We start from the raw sequence: 19,171 nt of genomic DNA, 5'->3' as shown, positions 1-19,171 counted from the left end.
TTTATATTGTGGACCGCCCTGTGAACTTTGGCTTAAAATTTGTGTGTGTGTGTAAATGAACATAATTATTACAAAGCATCAATAAGTCACTCTAGTAACCTCTTTCCAAAGGAAATCAAACCCCCAGAACTTCTCACTGCTCAGACAACTGGAGTGAGTGTAACTGTTTGTTACAGAGGATTCTGGGTATTTTCTAGGGAGCACGCACCATTCCTGACTGGTACTGGCCTGGCTAATGTATCTCACTGTTGTCTTAGGTGAACAATGTACACTACCAAACTCTCCAGTAGCTGCATGTTGCAATGGAAGACTGGCAGCAGCAGGCAAGTTGTTTTAGCTCGCCTGCCTATAAGCTCCCTGTGAAACAGTATGAAAACCACTGACATGGATTTATTGATTCATTTGAAAGATTTCTTGTCTAGCTTTCAACGGAAGCTTTTGAAACACGGCAAAAAACAGTGCAATTAAACAATTTTTAATACCAACATTTTGACATTTTAAACCAGCCAGAAACTGCACATCTGACGGTGAAATCAGCAACTAAAAACAAAAGTAGAAATAACAATTAAACGTGAATAAATGAACTACATTAACTAAATTTAGTTAAATGAACTAAAGCTATTGTTAAAAAGCCAGAAAGAAAAACATCCTCTTTACTTAGTTACTTAGAGGACACAACCACTGAAAAGGCTCTCTCACATTTGAAAGTGGTGGCCCCCTCGATAGAGCTTCTGATGTAGATATTGTTACAGGGGTAGCCAGTGATGTCCACTGCATGCTACGTGGAGTGTTAATTCCACTTCCAGATTGTTGTGGAAAAGCAGTGCCTCAGCAGCGCTACAAGGCTCTAATGCAGAAGGAGCCATTGATATGAATGGCAACCAGTATCATTAGCCCCATTTTCTAGTCTTGTTCCCCCAACACATACACCCTATGCCTTAGCCTATCACAGGGGTAAGTTCAGACATGAGAATTTTGTGGTGGTTTTCCTGATTATAACACTAGCACTCCTCCCCTGTTTTCTAACGTTGCTTTCACACTGCTGTAGCTTTTCGAGCAATACGGTGAAATGCTGCACTAATTCTTTTTCACACCAGTGGGTGAGGTGTGATACAACAACAAATGTCATTGGACATGAGGCCGCTTCCCCACCCTTTCCGCACCTGCGCACTTCTGTCCCCCCATGATTCACGCATGAAAATGGCATGAGAGAACTGTATGCTGGTAGAGTACCCCCAATTTCATCACTCATCTCCCACAATTTTCTGCATTAACAGGGTTGCAAATGGATATCCCCCACCCCGAAAGCAATTAACATGGAAATGAGTGCTAAACTGCCCCTAGATTTCCAGAGGCGGCTTTTACGTCCAGTGAAAGCTCAAATATAATGCAGAAATCAACCCTTGGGTCACTGGGGCTTGCGCAGGCGGGTCTGAAGTTCAGCCATCATGTTGGGGTGCATAGGCCCAAACCTGGGGAGGCAAAGAGAATGAATGAGCAGAGTGAGGCAAAACTCCGAGGTTAACTCCTGGGGTGGTGGTGATAGGATATTCATATTTACCCAGAAAGCCTTGGGTTCTGCCTGCGTGGTGTTTGTGGTTGAGCTGGAACCTCCTCAGCTACACTTATCGTCTCTGGCTGGGTCTCCACTGGCTGTCTCTTTGTACTGGGCGCCCGCCGGATAGAGCTCTTGCGGCGAAGCAGCACCCGCTCCATTTGGTGACTTGTATCCAGGGCCGCGACCTGCACAGGAGAAGTGAATTGGTTAACTCCAGAGTCCTGACTCCCATCATGCTCCATTTTTATTTTAGTTTTGCTTACCTTAACTGGGAACGTCCCAGCGATGGAGGAAGTGCACACCATGGGTTCTTGCTGCCGGCCACTTTCCATCTCTTCTGTTTGCTTTGTCTGGACTCCAGCTGCTTCCAGCACCTCTTTGTCAAGAAGACCACTAGCTTCTGCCGGCCTCTCTGATTCACCCTCCTGGTCACTCTCCTCCAGCCATTCTTCTCCTGTAAGTTCCACTTCTTCTGCTGCTGCCTCCTTTCTCACAGGTTCCTCTTCCTCCCTCTGCTGGACCCCTTCTGTCTCTTCTGCACCTGCCACTTCTTCCCACTGACCACCCCTGTTCTCTGCTATTCCCTTTGGCTCCCCATCCTGCCCTTCCAAAATCACAGCAGTTTCCCTTGGCTCCCACTGGTGGCATCTCCCTGCCTCTTCTTCCTCGTCTAGCTCCTCCTCCTGCCCTCCCTCAGTTTCTGCAGTGCCCAGCATTGTTTGCTGAATTTCTTCTTCTTCGGCTATATCTAACTCCTCCTGCAGGTTCTCTTCCACCTCTGGTTCTTCTTCCTGTTCCTGCTTGACCTCCAGCTGTTGACCATTTGCCATCTTGACCTCTTCTTCCTCCTTCTCCAGCCCCCTGTGGTGAAATCCCACAGCCCATGTCTCTCCCTCCTGCCTTTCTGCCTCTGGATCTTCTTTGTGTTCCTGCTCGACCTCCAGCTGCTCATCTTCTGCCATCTTGGTTGCCTCCTCCAGCCCTCGCTGTTGTACCTCCACAAACTGTGGCCAATCTGGTACCCTTTCCTGAATCCCCTTATACCAGAAAGTTTCTCCCAGTTCCTTTTCCTGACCACAATCAGTCTCTCTTGTGCCTTCTACTTCCTCCTTTGGCTCCCACAGATGGCTTCTCCCAGCTTCAGCTTCTCCTCTGAGCATCTCCTCCTGGTCTTCTTCAGTCTCTGCCCTGCCTGGCACTGCTTGTGGAATTCCTTCCTTTGCAACCACCATATTGGTTTCCTCCAGCAGGTCCTTTTCCATCTCTGCTTCGCTTTCCTGTTGTCTCTCAGCCTCTAGCTGCTGTCTCTCCACCATCTTGACCTCCTCCTCCACCCCCCCACTGAGCTGAAACCCCACAGCCCTCACCATCCCTCTCTGCTCTTCTCCCACAGATAGTGCCCAATCTGGTGCAGTTTGCTGGATCCCTTCATACCACACAGTTCCCACTTGTTTTTCCTCCCTCTCCTCTGAAGTCTCTTCTCCCTGCCCTTGTTCCTCTGGCTGTTTGCCTTCGGGCTTCTCTGCTTCCCCATGCTGATACTGTTCTGTATCTGCCTCTTCCTCTAGTGCCCCCTGCTGCTGAACTCCTCCTATCCAGCTGGTTCCTTCTAGCTCCCGCTGATGGAGTCCCTCAATAGCAGTTGGCTCCTCCACATCTTTCTGTCTGATGCTGCTGATCGCAGCTGCTGTGGGGCTTGACTTTGGAGCATCAGCTGGGAATTGAGAGGACTCTGTGGGGGAGAAATTAGGAAGGTCACATTTACAGTATTTATGTATTTGGATAATGTATTTGAATTATATAGCTCCCTTTGCATAAGCCACAGGGCAGCTTACAACAAAGCAAATAGATAAAAATGCATACAACTGATGAACCAGGATCTTTCAAAAACACATAGCAGTTATCACTGAATCACAATTGCTAATAGCATTCAGGTCTCTCCTCCTCTGAACACCCACCAGAAAATAGGAATCTTAATGGCCTCAGTTATGATGGAGTTACAAATACTAGGAGTTACTGCTGAAGGGGCTCTTTCCTGGGTCCTACACTATGAATCTCATACTGTAGTCACACAGATCTTGGTCTCTTCAGCTCTGCATTTGAGCACCCCAGAACCTAAAGATATTGGTTTCTCCCCACAAATATACACATTCCTACATTATTGTTCCACCCTGAAATTAAGGATGTTTTCTTATTGTCAAATATTTTTATTATCGTACTTTCTTGTAAACTGCAACAAGGCTAACAAATTATCATCATCATCATCATCATCATCATCATCATCGTGCAAGATCTTAGAATAAAACATCATCCCCAGTAACAAAGCACCAAAAAATCTGAAATTATACAGGATCATTAAACGTTCAGGGTCACTATCAATAAAAACAATAGCAGAGAAACATCAGTGCATGCACAGTGCCCAATATAAATATATTGATTTCTCTTTCCAGGATGAGCCATGGGTCAGTAGTCCCATTTCTGGAACCTAATTCAAATGGCATAAATTAGCCCAGGAATGTGTCAATGGGAAAGATGGAGGTTTCTCTGCTCATATGCAGATGGTTTTATCCTCAAGACTGAGCAACCACAATCGCTTCCCACACATTTATGTTTAGGATGGAGACTCCAAGCTAAATCAAACCAGGTAGCAACCCATGCCTCCTAGAAACACCCATCAGGCCCTCCACAGTGTGACTTTGGCACATTCTAGAATTTTCCATCACCTGAGAGCTTTTCCTCAGCCTTCTCCTGTCCCTCAGATCTGTTGGGGAACTTGGAAGGTTTGTGAACAGACTGAGCATCGTGCTCTGCTGCTTCTGATGCTGCCTGGATTTCCTGGTTGGCTGGGGTTATCTGAAAAAGGAAGGACCATGGTGAAGGAGAGGCGGAGCTTAAATGACTCTTTCCCCGCCTCCTCTTTTCCAGCACCTACCTCTGTGGTGAGCGAACCTTCAAAGACCTCCAGATGTCTCCTTGGAGGAATGTCCCTGCAGGGAAGAGGGGGAAAGGGTGAATCCAGCTGCTGTGGAGACCCTTCCACTCAAGAGGTAGAAAGCTCCAAGCATAAATAGCTCCCCCACTCCCACCTCAACCAGCGGCTTCATTACCCAGAGTGTGCTGTCTCCACTTCCCCATCATGGCTGCTGCCACGGCTGCTCCTATCCCTTCTGTTTCCTGACTCTTCTGCTCCTGGGTAAGTTTCATCTCCAAGCAGGTAAGTGGTGAAGGATGAAACATAATCCTGAAGATGGGGTGGAGCAAGGGAGACACTGAATACAGACGGTCTGTTGAGCAAGCCAGCAGATGCACCCACCTCCCTCTACGTAAGTCATGGGCCCTGGAGCCCACCCCAGCTTGGCTGACGACAAAAGGGGGTTTCTTTACCAGAGCACGTTGCAGGGTCCCCAGCAGCCGTTGAAGGTGCTCCATCGGACATCTGGGTCAGGTGGAGAGGAGGTACAGCAGCTTCTCCTTTCTCCCCAGGGAGGGAAGTAACGCCGCCGTCAAAGCATCTGACCACATCCTCCTCCTCCTCCCCTTTGCAACTCATTGCCACAGTCCGTTCTGGCTTTGCACAACAGTTAAAAGCAGCACACCACAAACTTGATGGAAACAAGAAGCGTTGAGAGACAGTCAGTGTCAAATGCCGACTAAATCAGCCTCCAACTCAGGGGAGTGCAGAACCATGGTTGGAAAATTCAGTCCATCTTGTTCATTAACCCTCCCTTTTTTACTTTCACCCACATATCAACCCTTCTAAAAAAGAGAAAGATTCGCTCTCTCTCTTGACAATTTAGTGGCAACTTGACCTGAACCCTGTGCAATGAACGTTGACCAAAACACACCCAGGTTCTTTCCCAACTTGTGGAACAACCCACAGCAAATTTCAGGGTGGGGTTCTGATTAATTACAAAATAGAACAGAGATTAGCGGGCCATTAACACGATTACAAGTAAGGCTGCTATTTATTCACTCATCTGTTTATTAGACCATTACGATCAGGCCTTCCCATCCCAGAAAAAATACCTTTAAGGTAGCTAGCCATTGTTACAATCATAAAAATTCAGGAGGTTAGAAGGGAGGGAGGGAGGGAGGGAGGGAGAGAGAAACCAACCAACCAACCAACCGAAGGAGCATTAACAAATCAGTTCCCAAATGCCAAATGAGGACAGAATGATCCAAGGCCATAGCAGCCAAATTCAGTAGGCCTGCACGCACACTGTACATTTAAAGCTGTAGCTTTATCCTTGCAGAGCTACAGTCCTCAGCAAGCTACAGTTCCCATGAGATGTGGTGTGTGTGTGTGCTTTGAATGTATGGTGTGTATGCAGCCCCAGGTGAGGCATCTACATTTCTAGGTAAGAAAGAAATGAATGGGAAATCAGGCAGCTTCCAGACTGTTGCTGTTTTGCAGGTGGGATTTAATCCCACACCGGCAAATTCAGGTTGCGTGATTAAAGTTGAGCTAACGCTCTTTCTTAAGAAGCTCATCCGCTCCGCCAATCAAAAAGGAAGGTGATGGGGAAATGCACTCAAAAGTGTGGGATTAAAACTTGCTTGATGCAACACTGTATAATCTCCCTCCAAAGGAATCGGAGCGAATGCTCAGTCTTTGTGCAAACAGATCGGGATGAATGCTCCATAAATAGCTCACCTGGAAGTGACCTTCGGTTATTTCCTCAGAAATATGGCTCCAACATAGGATTAGACAAATAAATGGAAAAGAAAGAGACTGAGAGGAAATATGATAGCCATCTTCAAATATCTTAAGGGATGTCACATGGAAGACAGAGCAAGCTTCTTTTCTCCTGCTCTGGAGGGTAGGGCTCGAACAAATGGCTTCAAGTTTCAAGAAAGGCGATTCTGACTAAACAGGCAGAAAAACTCTGACAGTAAGAGCTGTCTCCCCTAGGGCGGTGGTATACTCTCCTTCCTTGGAGGTTTTTAAGCAGAGGTTGGATGGCCATCTGTCATGGAAGCTTTAGCTGAGATTCCTGTATTGCAGGGGGTTGGACTAGATGACCCTTGGGTCCCTTCCAGTTCTATGATTCCATGTTTCAAAATGCAGGATAAGGCTATCAAAGGCTACTAGCCACAATGGCTATGCTCTGCCTCCACAGCTGGACATTGTGTGAAGCTTGGGCTACATACACACAGCACACTTTTAATGCACACAACTTTCTCCAAAGAATCCAGGGAATTGTAGTTTGCTAAGGATGCTGGGAATTGTAGCTTGGTGAGGGGTAAACTACAGTTCCAAGAATTATTGGGGGAGTCATGTGCTTTAAATGTACGGTGGGTGTGCAGCCTAGAATGCCTGAAGAGTACTAATAGTTACAGCTCCAAATCGCTCGCATATATCGTCTGCAGGGTTGTGTTTCCTGAGAGGAACCAGTTAAGAATAACATCTATTTCCTCTGGCCTGAGTGCAGAGAGAGAGGTCACAGATCAAGGAAGCTCTGTAAACGGCGTCCTTAAAATCAAACTCATTGTTGGTTTGTACAATATAAAGATCCTTCGAGAGAAGACTTCTTCAATCCAGAATCTTTAAACAACTTGCAAAGGGCCATTTTCTTTAGGAATGCAGGAAGGATTCCAGCATCTAAATTAAAAAGTGGGACTTCCTTTGCAGTTGATCTGGAAAAATATGGGTGGTACAGAGATCCACAGAGCTGTAGTCTGGGAATGCCGCGCTGTCCCTCAGAGAGCAACCAAAAACCCAAATTCTGAACATAGTAGGGGATAATATTTTTTCTCTCTTTCAGAAAATTACCATGTGGAGCAAAGCTCGTCCCCTCATCAGAATATACCCCCCTATTTATTTATTTTTTGCCCTGGTCTGCATGAATTGCATGTGCATGAAAGGTCATGTATTTAAGCTCAGGGTAGCAAAGCACAGACAGATTTATAAATTCATGTGTATGTGACAACTTCCAGAGGGGCCATCAGGTTTGGCTGCAATATATTGTAATGGATTGTTAAAAACAAAATTTCCCCAACTCCCCCTGCCCGCCCGCCCGCCCGCCATCCTGTCCTGTATTTTGTCAGAACAAAGTTGGCAACCCTACTTGGGATGACTGGGCCCCCCACGCTTTTACTTACTTTTTTAAATGTTTCTGTTCTGGAAGGTACTAAGGAGTCTGTTTTGTTTACGGTTTACTTTGTGATTTTTCTCTGGTGCTGTGGTTTCTGCTATAATTTTAAATATATACATTTTACTGTAATTCGAGTGTTTTGAATGGTCAGGATAGCGGGATGCAAATGTTTCAAAATAAAATACATGGCAAAACTCCGCAATTGGTCACTCCATTAAAAACATGCATGCTTTTAACAGAGCTCGTGTAGAATGCCTAATTTAAAATGATAACGAAACGATACAATACGATAATCTTTATTGTCGTTGTCCCATACAGAATAACGAAATTGAAAAAATCTACATCAGACATTTTAAAACCAACATGCCTGCTATCCCAATTATCCCAGTCTGGTTAACTCCCTTAAAACTCTGATACCCCATAATTAAATACAATATACTCCCACAGAGACTACCTTACACTGCGTTTAAAACCAAAATCGCATTTGGATAAAAACTGTTTCTCAGGCGGCTAGTCCTAGTCTTTATAACCTGTACCTTCTTCCAGAAGGCAGAAGCTGAAAGAGATCATTACCGAACCTGTTCATACTCATCTGCAGCTACCCGATGAATAGCGTTATTGCAATAAATTTCTGACAATCACGCTCTCCCGGGAGAGGAGATTGTTGTTGTAAAGCAGCCATGTATATTGAGGGCAAATCTAGCTTCATTACACCGGCTTGTTTGCCAGTGTGTGCTTGCGTCAATGGATGGCTTTATCGGCAGGGCACACAAGTGTGGGCACTGGGAGCAGGAAATGGCATCAAACCCGGAAGCAAAGTCAGGCGGCAACTTCAGCTTCACATGACAGCCGCTTAAGAGGAAGCTTCTTGGATCTGTTACGCCTAGATATACTGAGAGGGGCGGTGATGGCCTAAAGCTACGCGGTGATGGTCTAAGGCTCTGATTTCTTAAAGGTACAGAAAGAGAGACTGGTGTGTGCAAGAGAGAGAGGATATCTCAGTGTAGTTAAGAAGTTTCTAGGGCAGCTATGGTTTCTGTTTTTATCTATGCCCCCCCCCATTTTTGTTATAGGTAGTCGCCCCCACTACCCCATTCTGCCCTGCCTGCCATGGGACCTGCTGGGAGTCTGTGGCATCACATCCCGAGTGATTCTGAAGGTGAGTCTTCTTTGCTCCCATCTCTCACCCCCCCCCTTCCCATTCAACACCCCCCACCCCGTTTTCTTCTCTGACTCTGCTTCTCTTCCACCCCCTCAAGAAACAGGGGAAGATGAAGATGCCTCACCCGCTGCCGAGCCTGAGATCACCCTGGATGCCTGTAGTCAGTGGAGGAACAACGTGGGCTTCTGGTGAGGCACCCTTTGCTTTATTTCCACAGTTTTTCTAGGCTACGTAGCATGAACAAAAGCAGAACCTCCTTTCTTATTTTATTTAAAGCAGCTTCTTTGTGGCGTTATTTCTTGAACAATGACAGCTCGAATAAACTCAGGTTTCTCTTTCTATGCATTGGTGCATTTTGCTGTATGCTCTGTTGACACTAAACGGATCAGATTTCCTTTTCTTTTGATCTCTTCCCTTGTTGCATCCTCCACATCTGAGCATATTGCAACATACTGGAGGGCTGTGTGGGGCTTGCTGTAGCCGGATTTGTACGAACTCTCTCACACACCCCTAGGGAACTGAGGGTGTGGGGATGCCATTCTGGGCTTTCAAAAGGGACTATAGTCGAAAGCAGGGTCAGCAAACTTTTTCAGCAGGGGGCCGGTCCACTGTCCTTCAGACCTTGTTGGGGGGCCAGACTATATATATATATATATATATATTTGGCGGGGGGAAATGAACAAATTCCTATGCCCCACAAATAACCCAGAGATGCATTTTAAATAAAAGGACACATTATAATCATGTAAAAACATGCTGATTCTTGGACCATCCATGGGCCGGATTTAGAAGGCGATTGGGCTGGATCTGGCCCCCGGGCCTTAGTTTGCCTACCCATGGTCTAAAGGCATGATGCAGCAACCTTGCTGAAGCTAGGCAGAACTGAATCTGGATGGGAGGCTGCTTGGGAGCAGGGAACCTTATATATGCCCCCTTGAACTCTGGCCTGGAAAAAAGGCAGAATAGACATTAAAGAAATGATATGATAACCCTGACTCTCCTGTCTTGCTTTTTTGGGTGCTCTGACTTGCCTGCTTTCCCCTCCACAGGTTGCTGGGACTCTGCAACAACTTTGCCTATGTGGTAATGCTGAGTGCTGCCCATGATATTCTCAGCCATCAGAAGGTGCCAGCAGGCAATGGGACTGAACCAGTGAGTATTCAAAGGAGAGGAGTACTTGAGTGTTTGTGTATAAAACAGAGCAAGAAACAGATTGTACTCGGTGCAGGAGAAAGCGAGAGAAAGTATCTGAGCCTGGATGAGAGAGATGAATAGAAAAACATCTGTATGCCAGATCTGGTGCATTAGAGCCTACACATGCACAGGACTGTGGACTGTGGCAGAGGGTGCACCACATGTGTGTACGAAAGATGAAAAAGGATTATTTGGATGTTGGCACTCCACTAAGGCTGGCTCTAGCACTTGCTTAGCCAGGGCCTTTGGATATTTGAAAGGCCTCTTAAGATCAAACTACTCTAAGCAGAGGGGAAATTTCAGGCAAACGTGAAGGCAAACATCTCAGAGCATTGGATCTGACTACAAACAGATTTGCTCTGTAAATTAGTGGACTAGTAAGTGGGGAAAATACAGAGCCATTCAGATATTGTACGTGGCAAAGAAGGCATTGGCATGCCCTTACGCTGCTAGTGAGCACATGCACTAATCGAGAAGATTGTGACATTACCCAGTGCTAACTAAGATGGCAGCAGTATGTAATGGCACTCTCCACCTGGGCCTTGCAACATGACCAGGGAGCCCTATACAAATCAGCCATGCTGGTTGCTGATATTGGTCATAAATATGAGCAGTATGTTTGACAATGCCGTTTAGTGGGCAATATTGTACAGTTTAGTGTTTAAAATAGGACCAGGGAGATCTGGGTTCCAATTTCCACATAGCCATGAAGCTCACTGGGTGATCTGGAGTTAGTCAGCCTAACCTACCTCCCAGAGTTGCTGTGGAGATAAATGGTGGGGGGAGGGTAAAACCATGTTACACTGTCTCTAAACTACCCATTGATGGAAAGTTGGACTAAAAGCATAATAAAAAGTGTCTGAAAATCTGCAAAGGTCAAACTAGACATGACTTCTAACTGCATTTTTTGAATCCTTCAGACTTCAGACTGGTCATGTATCTTTCTTTGCAAAAAGCAGCTCCAGGGCCCCCCTAATCTTTCCTCCCTCTCCCCGTTCCAACCCCCCCCCCCAGCTGATATTTGCCCCTATTCTAAAAATCAAGAAAATGGCAAGGGAGAGAAGGGTTAAAGCTGGGTTGAGGAACCTGTGACCCTCCAGTGACCATGGTGTCTGGGGCTGCTGGGAGTTGGAGTCCAACAGCATCTGGAAGGCCACAGGTTCCCATCCATGGATTAAACCCTGCCTCCCCTCATACTGCAGCCCTGATTGGGATTGTGACCCAAGTATGGAACCCCAAAGTGGGTCTTGAGTCCATGGAATGCCCGATTGAATAAGTTATACTTTCATACTGGAATGAGGAAAATCTTGGAAAACAGATGGTGAAATGATGGCTGATGAAATTATTCTCTCCTACATTTAACCTCTTGTACCCAATTGCTCCCTCAGACTCCCCCCAGCGTTCCTGCAAACGCTTCTCGTTACGACTGCAATGCCATCTCCACAGGGGTAAGTGTCGGGTATGGGGAGATGACAGGGGCAGGTTTGAGTGTGGCACCACCTACTGGCTCACTCCCGTCTCTTTGCTGCCCCCTATAGGCCGTGCTGTTGGCTGACATTCTGCCCACCCTTCTCATCAAATTCAGCGCACCTTTTTGTATCCACTTGCTCCCATATGGGTGAGTTGGCTCAGATCGCTGGAAGCATCATCTGGGTAGATACCAAATTCCCTCGTAACGCAACACGGAAATGGGAACTTATTTGCATGTGCGATGGACATGCAATTTGGCAAAGTGTATTTGGAACAAAATCGTATAATCCATGGAAAAGATAAGATGTTAAATTACATTATGTACTTGCGGCCTTTCTGTTAACGTATACAGAAAAATATCTTGCCTTGTTATTGTGAAGTAATATCCAAGCCAAGAGTTGCTGGGAATTGTAACTATGAGGGTCAAACCACAGAGCCCAGAATTATTTGAAGAAAGAATGAGCTATGAATGTGCTTTAAAGGTATCGGGTATAAACAGCCCTGGTAGTCACGAGGGATTGTCTTTGTATGTGACATATGGGCAAGAGGCATAGCTGTCAACTTTCAGATTTGAAAATAAGGGATCAGCAGCCTCGAAAATAAGGGATCAGCAGCCTCACCTGCCCCAGGAACAGTCTACGGGATGTCTAACAATCCGGGATAGCTGTGGGAAGCAGCGGGAAACGGCGCTGGAATAACGGAATTTCCCACAAAGAAAGGGAAGGTTGACAGCTATGGCAAGAGGCTTTATGGTTAGTTCAGGCCTCATCCATTTGCCCATCTTATATCTCACCCCCCTTCCCTCACCCCACTCCTCACAGCTTGCGTGTCATCATCTGCGTCATCACGGCCTGGGGCAGTTTCCTGGTGGTGGCCTTCTCCACATGCACAGTTCAAAGCCTTGCAGGTAAGAATCATCTTCATGGGAGATGGGGTTGGCGGGGTGGGGGCAGGCAGGTAGTCCACAAATTATGGCGGGGAAACCCAGGGAGCTTGTCCCCCTTCTTATTTATTGTTACAGCCTCTTGGCAGCTGTTCTTTCTCATGCTTCGAAGGCACGATTTTACCAAAATTGTGGGGAGCAAGAGCATGAGGCTTACGGGTTTTATATTGCACCACCCATATCTTTCAAGCTGTGACTTGAGCATATATGATCTCTTGCTTTAGAATCGATGCCTCTTAATAGCGCGCTCTGGCGGTGAGGGCCAACAGAAAAGAAGAGGGAAGCATCAGCATGTTTTGTATTGACTGGGTCTTTCTCCACCTTCTAATTGCTGCAGGTGTCGTGCTGGCCAGTATTTCATCTGGCCTGGGTGAAATAACATTCCTTGCGCTCACATCTTTCTTCGACAGGTAACTAAAAGGACACAGTGGCTGCAGGATGGAGATTTGGTAGTGGGGTCAGATGCATTACTTGCTCAATGGGTGCGGTCTGTTTCTTTAGATTAGGGATGGGGAACCTGTGGCCCTCCAGATGTTGATGGACTACAGTTCTCATCATCCCTGACCATTGACCATGCTGCCTGGGTTGATGGGAGTCCGAGTCCAACAACATATAGAAAAACCACAGGTTCCCCAACCCACAAGGCCTTCCTTCCTTCCTTCCTTCCAGCCACAGGGAACAGCTTTGAAAGAGGAAGGCAGATATAACATTTTTATACAGTCACAGGTCCTGTTTCAAAGCATCCTTGTTTTGCCTTTGATCTGAAGAAACAGGCTCCACAACCTTCCAGCTTAGTTGCTTTGTACCACCCCAGCAACTTTAGAAAAAGATATTTTGTTGGCCTGTTTTTTTGTTTTTGTTTCGTGAAGGATGGATATATATTTAACTAAACAAACATGCATACCTATCTGATAATGATAATAAAAATCAGAAAGGCCTGATGTATGAGGGGAGGGACAGCTGGGCCAGTGTTTGGTTTGAAGCGTGAGTAGAATAAATTTGTGCAGCATTTGTCAGTTAGGTAATGACGCTAGGTCTGGGGGTGCTTTCTGGTACCCAGAAATCACCCCCATTATGACTCATGTTCTTTCTGCTTCTCTTCCCACCCCTCTCAGTGCCGTGGTGTCTGCCTGGTCTTCTGGAACAGGTGGGGCTGGCCTGCTAGGGGCGCTTTCATACCTTGGGCTGACAGAGGCAGGCTTGAGCCCCCAGCACACCCTCCTCCTCATGACCATTGTTCCGGTCATCATGCAGGCCAGGTGAGGACTAACTCTCTCATATTAGGTATCTGCTTATAGCAGTAGAGGTTTAAATGATCATTCAAGGCCCCGGGCTCCTTGACCATCTTCTTCCTCCGCACTTTCTCTATAGTTATTCTTTTGTGCTGGCTCCACCCCCCGGGGCCCCTCGCTGCGGCTGGGGCAATCGTCCACAGAAGTCTCTACGTTCTCCTTCCTCAACTCAGCAGCCGCTCCTTGAGAATAAAGCTACACTCCAAAACAGTAAGCAATCCCTTTACTGGCGGGTTCACCTTCCTGTGGTACCACCTGTTGCATATAAGGGACAGGTTAAGTATTTATACCCACAATGCACCTTGTTTATCTTAAGACTTTATCCCTGGGAAGAAATGCTGTCACAGCTTCTTTACCCATGATGCACTGTGCTCAAGCCAAGCACAAGAGAGAGTTGCTCACAGATATTGCTGTAACTCTTCATGTAATGTCCTTGGCACTTGTAATGTCCTTGGCACAGAATTTTTTCACAATTCTTCCAATAAGGTTGTTTTATGCTGTCTCATTTTAACCATCCTTTTCTTCCTCCAGAGGCACAAAGCCCTCAGCTCAGCCTACAAGAAAAGGGGCAGGTGGTCAAGGTAAGAATCAGGCTCAGCATGTGGTTTTTTGGTTTTTAATATGAGAGAGGGCGTAGGATATTTCGGAGCACATGTTTAAAGGTGTCCATATCACAGATCGTATCAGTATAAGTTTGCATGTAAATATGTCCCTATTCTAGAGGATATCAGGGTGAATAATGCGTAAAATGGATGCGGGGAGAATGCTATTCAATTGCTAAACAAAGGCCAGGTCTTGGTTCTTCATGGAATTTATCTGGAAGCCCTTCTCACTAATCCCAGATGTAAAAGACCTCATTGTGAGTTTACCCCTCACCTTCCCAGCACCCTTAACAAACCACAGTTTCCAGGATTCTTTGGGGGGAAGCCTTGTTCTTTAAATGTATGGTGCAAATGTGACCCCAGTAGTAAAGGGTGCTGTTTGTGAAGCCTGCATTACTCAAGGCGACCATATACCTCTGATTGACTCATGGTTTCATGGCCTTCTCATGATGCACTAACATGTGCCTTCTCTGTTACTAGGGTCTCTTAAAATACCTCATCCCTTTGGCTGTTGTGTATTTTGCTGAATACTTCATCAACCAGGGCCTGGTGAGTAGTGTGAAAGTTGGGGATGGGTGGAGACTTCTTTACCAGGGAGGTTGAGCTAAATCTTCTGATCCATCGCCATTAATGCCCCCCCCTTTTTTGTCTTCTCCTTCCTCAGTTTGAACTGCTGTACTTCCATAAAGCGCCGTTTACTCACGCGCAACAATATCGTTGGTGAGTGAAAGGTTGGGAGGTGAGACGAGATGGGATTTTGGAACCTCAGTCTGGCTTGGGTTGGTAGGTTAGATTAGAAAAGTGCTGGGAGCTAAAACTCCTGATTCCCCCCCTCCCCCGCCTCCTATAGGTACCAGATGCTCTACCAGGCTGGGGTCTTTGTCTCTCGTTCCTCCGCCAGCTGCATACGGATTCGGCACATATGGCTCCTTGCAGCGTTACAGGTAAAACATTCCCCTCGCCAACAGACACCTGCATGAATGATTCCTTTCTCCTCTTCTGAGACATGTTCATCCCCCCATTTCTGTTATAATGCTGATGTTGCAATCCAAGTATTGCGATCCTTCTCTGCCAGTGAACGAATGAGGTTGTCTTATACGGAGTCACATCCTTGGTCTATCTAGCCCAGTTTTGTAGAGTCTGCAGGGAAGCCTTGCTATCTGAGCTCCTTTCAGCTGGGGATGCCAGGGGCTGAACTTGGGCCTTTGTGTTTTGCTTCTGAGGTGGAGGAATGGGGTCACTCCTCCCACCTGCTTCATAGGTGGGGCTATGCAAATGACTTGGTGTTTGGTCTGCTTCAGTGGGAGGAGATTCCACCAATTGGGAGGAGACTCCACCAGTTTGTCCCACCTACTTTAGAAGCAAGAGAACTAGACTTCTGTGAACCTTTTGGAGCATGACCACACATTTATTGCACTGCAAATTGTCCTTCTGGATAGGCTGGCCTAGTTTCCTGTTGTGCCTTTAAGAACTGCCTGAGCAGCAGGAAGGAGCAGGCTAATGTCCGTAGAGCAGTGCTGAGTCTCTTATTTTGGTCTGTTTTGAAGTCTCCTACCCTTGTAATGTGGGACGCGGGTGGCGCTATGGGTTAAACCACAGAGCCTAGGACTTGCCGATCAGAAGGTCAGTGGTTCGAATCCCAGCGACGGCGTGAGCTCCCGTTGCTCAGTCCCTGCTCCTGCCAACCTAGCAGTTTGAAAGCACGTCAAGTGCAAGTAGATAAATAGGTACCACTCTGGCAGGAAGGTAAACGGTGTTTCCGTGTGCTGCTCTGGTTCGCCAGAAGCGGCTTAGTCATGCTGGCCACATGACCCGGAAGCTGTACGCCGGCTCCCTTGGCCAATAAAGTGAGATGAGCGCCGCAACCCCAGAGTCGGCCACGACTGGACCTAATGGTCAGGGGTCCCTTTACCTTTACCCTTGTAATGTTTTCCTGTCCTGCTTATTACCCATCACTGCCACCTTTTGCTCTTTTTCCACAACAGAACAGCCTTATTGTTTTCTCCTCCACTTGTCAAGGTCTTGACATGCTATCTCTTTCTTTCCCTCTCCAACTAGTGCCTGAACATGGTGTTCCTCTCGGTCGCTGTGTCCAAAATGTTTCTACCCAGCATCTACATAGTTTTCGCTCTGGTACTCTACGAGGGATTACTGGGAGGAGCTGGTTACGTGAACACTTTCCACTGCATCAGTGAAAAGGTGAGCTTGGCGGGGGTGGGGGGAGATGGTGGCCTAATGGGGAAGAATGTTAATGGAGCACCCAGGAGGGTGAGACTTCAGTCACATGACTGAGGGGGGTAGAGAAAGGCATATCACTCAGAGCTTCAGAGAGATGAGCATGAGGCCAGTTCCCTTATTAGGAGGGAGCAAGGAACAAGCAAGTGGACCTCTTTTAACCAGTTAGAGGTGTGTGTGTGTGTGTGTGTGTGTGTGTGTAAACACCTCCTTCCTCTTTCCCCTTCCCCTGCTCCAGCAAAGCCTTTTTGTGTTGCAGAAGACACATGGGGGAGGGAAGCAGGAAGCAGGTGCCTGGGAAGCTCAAAAGAAAGGTTACAGTGACTAGGAATAGTACCTCCCATTTTCAGAAGACATAGCAGAGGATCACTGTCTAATATATATATATATGTATTCTCTCTCCTCCTTCCTCCCTCTAAATGCAGAGCAAGCCGGAGCACCGTGAGTTTGCTATGGGAGTTGCTTGTATAGCTGACACGTTGGGCATCTCGCTTTCAGGTGCTGTTGCTATCCCTATCCACAATCATTTCTGTCGCCTCCCTTGAGGCCCACTTCCCAGAGGGACCAACGGATGCCTTGACTTGCCACATGCTTGTTTCTGAATAGTACATTTCCCAGTATGGGGGAGGAAAAGACACTGGGATGCATGTGCTTATGCCCTTCTCCTCTGGCTGTCAAAAGAGGAGAAAGGAGGCACGCGGAATTGAGGTGTCGGCTTTTGGCATTAATTTCCTCGTCTGTTTTGATTTTGGAGAGCATTTTATTTTAACTGAGCCTGAATGGGAATCTACTTTTATCCCACGTTGCACAGCAGTGGGGGGGGGGGGCTTAATCAGAGCACACAATCGCAGATGGATGGGAAATCATGTTCTGCAGTTCGTAGGGGGGAAACATGTGAATGCTGCATAAAATAGGTCACACAGCACATCCTTGTGTTGGGCAGGCGGAGCAGAGGAGGAATATTTAGAAGATCCTGCAGAAATGGGATGTGCAGCTGCATAAGTGCATTAATAACTATAGATAAATATGGAAGGAGGGAATGAAGATTGTTAGGGTGAGATGCACGCTCAATTCAGAAAGGGGCAAGGAGAATAATTTTGCACAGTGATCAATTTCTGTCTCAAGCTCAATCAATAAACCAGTCATATTTCAATTATTGCTGTGTTGTTGCCCTTTTTCAAAGATATACCAATTATGGTACGGGCTGATATGTTTGGGGGTTTTGTTGAGACAGTGGCTAGAAGTAGTGAGTGGAAGTAGCAAGGGTGCAGATTTTGGTTCAGAACATTATCAGAAAGCTTCCTAATGGGAAGAGCTTTTTGACAGTGGGAAATGCTGCCTGAGGAGGTAGTGGTGTGCCACACTGAGCACAGCTGGACTAGAGGATACCCAGAGACTCTTCTAGCTCTAAAATCTCTTCCCCAGCATATACATATTTGTACAGAATGAAACATATTTTAAGTAAGGTTTTTAATCTTTGTTGTCGGGGTAGCTAACAAACAATAAAGCCACAATAATGTAGGAGTTAAAGAGTGTTGGAGATACGAGTTCAAATTCCTTCTCACGTGCAAAGCTTACTGGTGACACTGTGCAAGTCACTATTTCTCTGCCTAACCAAACAAGTAGTGTGGTGGGGATACACAGAGAGGGCATGTGTTATTTATGTAATTAAAAGTATTTATAAACTGCTTTAAATTTCTATGCCACCCTTTATCTGAGCACAGGGCAGTTTACAATACAGTTGTACCTTGGAAATCGAAAGGAATCCGTTCCGGAAGTCCATTTGACTTCCAAAACATTTGGAAACCAAAGTCCGGCTTCTGATTGGCTGCATGAAGCCCGTCAGATATTAAGCTTCCAAAAATAGTTTGCAAACCGGAACAGTCGCTTCTGGGTTTGCAGCATTTGGGAGCCAAAACTTGAGGAACTAAGCTGTTCCAAAACCAAGGTACAACTGTATTAAAAAAATACATAATGTAGCAAGCAAAAACAATAGCTCACAGTTTAAAAGGCCATAGATTGTTTAATTAGCCAAAGGTCTGGGAGAAGAGGACTGTTTTTGCCTGGTGCCTAATTTTTTTTATATGTCTAAGCAGAGTGCACACAATATACAAACCAACCTAATAGCATGTTATTGACACCAGTCTGTCTCGGGAGACAATGAAGAAGTGTGCCTTTTGGGGGTGAAGACATATTGTTGGAAGTTTACTGTGCCTGCTGCGGCTGTAGAGACCGATATGGGAGAGACATGTCTTGTTGCAGCTCGGGCAGATAGCAGGAAAACAAATAAACATAAAAATAGAGATCTAGTAGTGACACAAGTTCCAATTTTCTAGAACAAGGAATGCCTGTACATTACCATATGTCTTTGTAGGACATCCAAAGCAAATTATGCTTCAACGATGTTCCAAAGTACAAGGACAGCAGCTGAAAATGCTCATTTGTGCGTCAATGCTTTTCTGATATTATACAGGGTGTTTTGCCGCAAGTAAAATTTCTCCAGATGATGCAAGTGATCTTAACAGATCTATGCAAGAGCAGACAATCTTTCATATGAGCCTGGTCCAGAGTTCTTAAGGCTTTTTGCGTTAGTAAAAATACCCTGAATATGGCCTGGGAG

General features: G+C 46.3%; 2 protein-coding genes across 4 annotated transcripts; one reads left to right on the top strand and one right to left on the bottom strand.

Moving 5' to 3' along the window:
- Positions 1 to 784: 784 nt before the first annotated feature.
- On the bottom strand, positions 785 to 8,400 carry APOBR (apolipoprotein B receptor). Of its 2 annotated transcripts, XM_081836136.1 has the most exons (8): positions 7,661 to 8,400; positions 4,943 to 5,160; positions 4,666 to 4,799; positions 4,491 to 4,545; positions 4,282 to 4,411; positions 1,822 to 3,290; positions 1,562 to 1,743; positions 785 to 1,472 (listed from the first exon to the last, which is right to left on the bottom strand). In XM_081836136.1, the coding sequence occupies exons 2-8, from the start codon at positions 4,985 to 4,987 to the stop codon at positions 1,409 to 1,411; spliced, it is 2,079 nt and encodes a 692-aa protein (XP_081692262.1). In that variant the 5' UTR covers positions 4,988 to 5,160; positions 7,661 to 8,400; the 3' UTR covers positions 785 to 1,408. The 2 variants fall into 2 exon arrangements, with proteins under 2 accessions (XP_081692262.1, XP_081692261.1); XM_081836135.1 differs by lacking the exon at positions 7,661 to 8,400 and having other exon boundaries at positions 4,943 to 7,549.
- Positions 4,626 to 17,704, top strand: CLN3 (CLN3 lysosomal/endosomal transmembrane protein, battenin). Of its 2 annotated transcripts, none has more exons than XM_081836138.1 (17): positions 4,626 to 4,751; positions 8,418 to 8,608; positions 8,727 to 8,812; positions 8,919 to 9,003; positions 9,865 to 9,967; positions 11,398 to 11,457; positions 11,548 to 11,627; positions 12,301 to 12,386; positions 12,760 to 12,832; positions 13,538 to 13,681; positions 13,794 to 13,924; positions 14,246 to 14,295; positions 14,797 to 14,865; positions 14,981 to 15,036; positions 15,167 to 15,260; positions 16,375 to 16,515; positions 16,977 to 17,704. In XM_081836138.1, exons 3-17 carry the CDS (start codon positions 8,764 to 8,766, stop codon positions 17,094 to 17,096), a joined length of 1,341 nt encoding a protein of 446 aa, XP_081692264.1. In that variant the 5' UTR covers positions 4,626 to 4,751; positions 8,418 to 8,608; positions 8,727 to 8,763; the 3' UTR covers positions 17,097 to 17,704. The 2 variants fall into 2 exon arrangements, with proteins under 2 accessions (XP_081692264.1, XP_081692263.1); XM_081836137.1 differs by having other exon boundaries at positions 8,913 to 9,003.
- The last annotated feature ends 1,467 nt before the right edge of the window (positions 17,705 to 19,171 follow it).

The sequence above is a fragment of the Podarcis erhardii genome (assembly GCF_964252035.2).
Source record: "Podarcis erhardii genome assembly, chromosome: 13".
Classification (NCBI taxonomy): domain Eukaryota; kingdom Metazoa; phylum Chordata; class Lepidosauria; order Squamata; family Lacertidae; genus Podarcis; species Podarcis erhardii.
The sequence above is the reverse complement of the archived record's forward strand: the minus strand, read 5'-3'. Positions and strand labels throughout refer to the sequence as shown.